Source organism: Rhopalosiphum padi, chromosome 1 (genome assembly GCF_020882245.1).
Source record: "Rhopalosiphum padi isolate XX-2018 chromosome 1, ASM2088224v1, whole genome shotgun sequence".
In the NCBI taxonomy this organism is placed as follows: domain Eukaryota; kingdom Metazoa; phylum Arthropoda; class Insecta; order Hemiptera; family Aphididae; genus Rhopalosiphum; species Rhopalosiphum padi.
In genome coordinates this window covers 1351250-1354802 of record NC_083597.1, presented here as the reverse complement: position 1 = coordinate 1354802, position 3553 = coordinate 1351250, and the positions used below count along the sequence as shown (strand labels likewise).

The 3553-nt window shown below is 26.9% G+C and overlaps 1 protein-coding gene across 2 annotated transcripts; it reads left to right on the top strand.

Moving 5' to 3' along the window:
- The first annotated feature begins 1126 nt into the window (after nt 1–1126).
- On the top strand, nt 1127–2826 carry LOC132917714 (enoyl-[acyl-carrier-protein] reductase, mitochondrial). Of its 2 annotated transcripts, none has more exons than XM_060978585.1 (4): nt 1127–1485; nt 1545–1778; nt 1971–2251; nt 2337–2826. In XM_060978585.1, the coding sequence occupies exons 1-4, from the start codon at nt 1300–1302 to the stop codon at nt 2737–2739; spliced, it is 1104 nt and encodes a 367-aa protein (XP_060834568.1). In that variant the 5' UTR covers nt 1127–1299; the 3' UTR covers nt 2740–2826. The 2 variants fall into 2 exon arrangements, with proteins under 2 accessions (XP_060834568.1, XP_060834569.1); XM_060978586.1 differs by having other exon boundaries at nt 1347–1485; nt 1552–1778.
- Nucleotides 2827–3553: the final 727 nt, after the last annotated feature.

The window sequence follows — 3553 nt, the reverse complement described above, 5'->3', positions numbered from 1 at the left end:
ATATTTTTTGCGACCCACGTAAGCTTTTTAAATAAAAATTACATTTTACTAGGTATTTTTATTTATTAATTTTCTAAGTTTAATAATTAAAAAATTATTTTTTCCTTATATAATTTTATAAATTTAATTTTTATTTTAAAAATAAGACTTATCGCTGCCCAATTTTAAAGCTTACGTGACCCAAAAATGGGTCACGACCCACTGGTCTATGGCACTCGTCACTAACCAACTTTTTGAACGATATAGTACTATAGTGTTTCTAGTTTCTAGTACCCACTTAGAGGTTTAAAGTTTATTTTATGTATCCCTGATGGCTAATAATACATTTTTAATAAAAATCTGTAGATAATATATAAATATAATATTATGTATTTATGTTCAAATATGAAATATTGAAATATCAATGCGGATCGTTTTGGCGATGAAGAAATTTCATAATATAACAGTAAAAGTACAGTAAACAGTCAACAAAACAAATCGTTTGCTTTCATTACCCCCACGAAAATTCGTTTTATATTAATTTTATACAATATACTCTTTTCGTAGATTTAATTACGAACATTGAACACTATTTTTTTTATAGTGGAAGGACGCCGAACAACCGTGGTTAAAACTTAAAGCGAAAAAAAAAAGGTCCGGAATTATCGTATCCGCCAGAATGCGTAACGGGCAGTAGTGATGTCGATTTATATTTAATGCTGAATTTATTTATTTAATTTATTGGGTTTTTTATTTATTATTATTACATAAATTATGACATTTTTGAACAAATACTGTGAAATGTTTTTTTAAGAATATACGACTTCTAGACATAATTGTTTTAAAAAATACTTTTGAATTTTATATATACTTATTAGTTATTAGGTTTATACCAATAATATAATATCAATGCTTGGGTATTATCTATTATTTACATTTATATTTATTACGTTAATACGCATCACAGTTATATAAAACAATATATATATCTGTGATACACATACATTAATATTAGAAATTAGAATGTTTGTTGAATAAACTAATACGATAATCACGGTCTTATAAAATTTTCTAAAGATACCTTGACCGTGGTGTTAATGCACTAAACTGATATCGGTTATCACTTATCATACATTCATGATAACTATTTTTTTTTAATATCATAATTTCGACAATTTCGTACGTTGAGTGTTGAGAAATGTAAATTTGGGTTCTATACTTCTATCTTCTATAGGCACGATTAGTGCACAAGTAAAAAAGAAAAGTATTTAGAAAACCGCGTCGTGGTTTCAGGTAAACAAATCTAGTTACGTTGTAACCATGTTCCACAAAGTATTTCGGTCGATCAATTCAGTAAGTCAAACCACAGTTTTGCGATCTCTCGTATCCAAACACCATCGACGTGAAATGCACTGTCGTAAAATCGTGTATGAAGAATATGGAGATCCTTTGAAAGTGGCCAGTCTTGTAGAAGATACACTACCTGACAAGCTTGATGACAAACAGGTAGTATACAATTGATTATTTTAACACAAACAGTTCGTTTACATGTTAATACGTTTAAGGTTTTAGTGAAAATGATTGTTGCACCAGTCAATCCCGCCGACATTAACACTATTCAAGGTGTATATCCCGTGAAACCACCATTACCTACTACCGGAGGCTTTGAAGGAGTCGGGGACGTTGTAGCAGTCGGATCATGCGTTACAAATCTTGTTCCTGGAGATCGAGTTATACCAGATGGTGCTATGGGTACTTGGTGTACAGCTGGTGTGTTTGATTCTCAACAGCTAAGAAAAGTCAGTGGTATATAATTGAAATTAAAATAAATTTTATTTAATTTGAATTGTAATTTATTAACAATTTAAATAATAATACTTTTAATTGTTATAACAATAAAAAACACAGAGTATTTTATAGGTTTATGTATTAAATATAAACATTCTAAATAGCTACTTTCATGGTTCTTAAATTATACTTGTTTGTTTCAGGTAAGTAAAGATACAGATGTGTATGCATTAAGTGGTATTTCTTCTAATCCGTGTACTGCATACAGAATGTTACATGATTTTGTTCCATTAAACAAAAATGATGTTATTATACAAAATGGAGCAAACAGTGCATGTGGTCAGAATGTTATTCAATTAGCAAATATTTTTGGTTACATAAGTATAAATATTATACGCAATAGACCTGAACCAGATTTAGAAAATTTGAAAAATCATCTTAAGTCTCTTGGTGCTTCATACATACTTACTGAAGAAGAGTTAAGGTGCAATATTAATTATATTTCAGTTTGTATTTTTGGGATAATATTGTCTATCTGATTTATTAACATTTAATTTTTCTTTATTTAGGACTACAGATTTATTTAAAACTGGAGTTTTACCAAAACCACGTTTAGGGATAAACAATATAGGTGGTAAAAGTTCCACAGAAGTTTTACGCACATTGAATAATGGTGGTGTAATGGTGACTTATGGTGGTATGTCGAAACAACCAGTCATAGTTCCAACGGCTTCGTTTATATTTAAAAACATTCAACTCAGAGGTTTTTGGATGACTAGATGGCGTAAAGAAAATGCTCATACAGAGCAATATGAACAAATGTATAATGAACTTTTGCAGTTTATGAAAAATGGCAAGTTAATTGCACCTGCTTACAAAACATTACCATTAGATTTATTCCAAGAAGCATTAGAAAACACTGTAACGTCAAAAGGCTACATTGGTCACAAATATTTTTTAAATTTACAATAATAAACGCTGCTGCTGTTACATATATTATTATTTATTACTTAAATATATATTTATATGTTTCAATAAAATACTCTTAACTGAACTATATATTGTATGAGTGTATATATTATTTATAAATTTTTTCAAAATTAATCATTGTTGAAGTATAATGTTAACTAATTTTTAAATAAATTTGTTTAAAAGTAATTGTTCACTTTTTAAAGTATATTGCTGTTATGTTAAAATAATCAATATTGATATAAAATCTTTTAAATTAAGTAGTTATTATTTTAATTTTAGAATAGTTACAGATAAAGTAATAAATAGATATGATGACTTAACAATTAATTTGAAAAAAATACATAACATTTCTGCTAATTTACTATATTACTATAATATTAATAGGTATCTAGTAATTTGTAATATGATTCCAAATTAAATGATTAGTTTTTGTTTGGACGTAGCCACCTAGGTATGATATTAATAATATTATTAATTAAAAATACATTAATTTGAAGCATTTCAAGCATCTGACGTTTCTTTTAAATACCTAATAATAATATAATTGATAATGAATTTTCTTATTTATATTATGTACAGAAATTGTTAATTATTATTTATTAATAACCTAATTCATATGCATTGAGGTTTTCATTATATAATTAAATGATGAAAGATAATATTACTCTGATACCTAAATTGACATAGTCATAAAGATATTATTCACTATTCTTTATTTCTAATTCTACTCTAATGTATAGGTTCAATGAAATATTTATGGTGGTATATTATTATTTATATACTTATGCAAAACAGGCAAGTCAACTAATTACTA

Coding starts and splice junctions, on each gene's coding strand:
- LOC132917714 (XM_060978585.1), top strand. CDS start 1,300: ATGTTCCACAAAGTATTTCGGTCGATCAATTCAGTAAGTCAAACCACA. Junction 1,779..1,970: donor ATTCTCAACAGCTAAGAAAA/GTCAGTGGTATA, acceptor TGTTTGTTTCAG/GTAAGTAAAGATACAGATGT. Junction 2,252..2,336: donor CTTACTGAAGAAGAGTTAAG/GTGCAATATTAA, acceptor TTCTTTATTTAG/GACTACAGATTTATTTAAAA.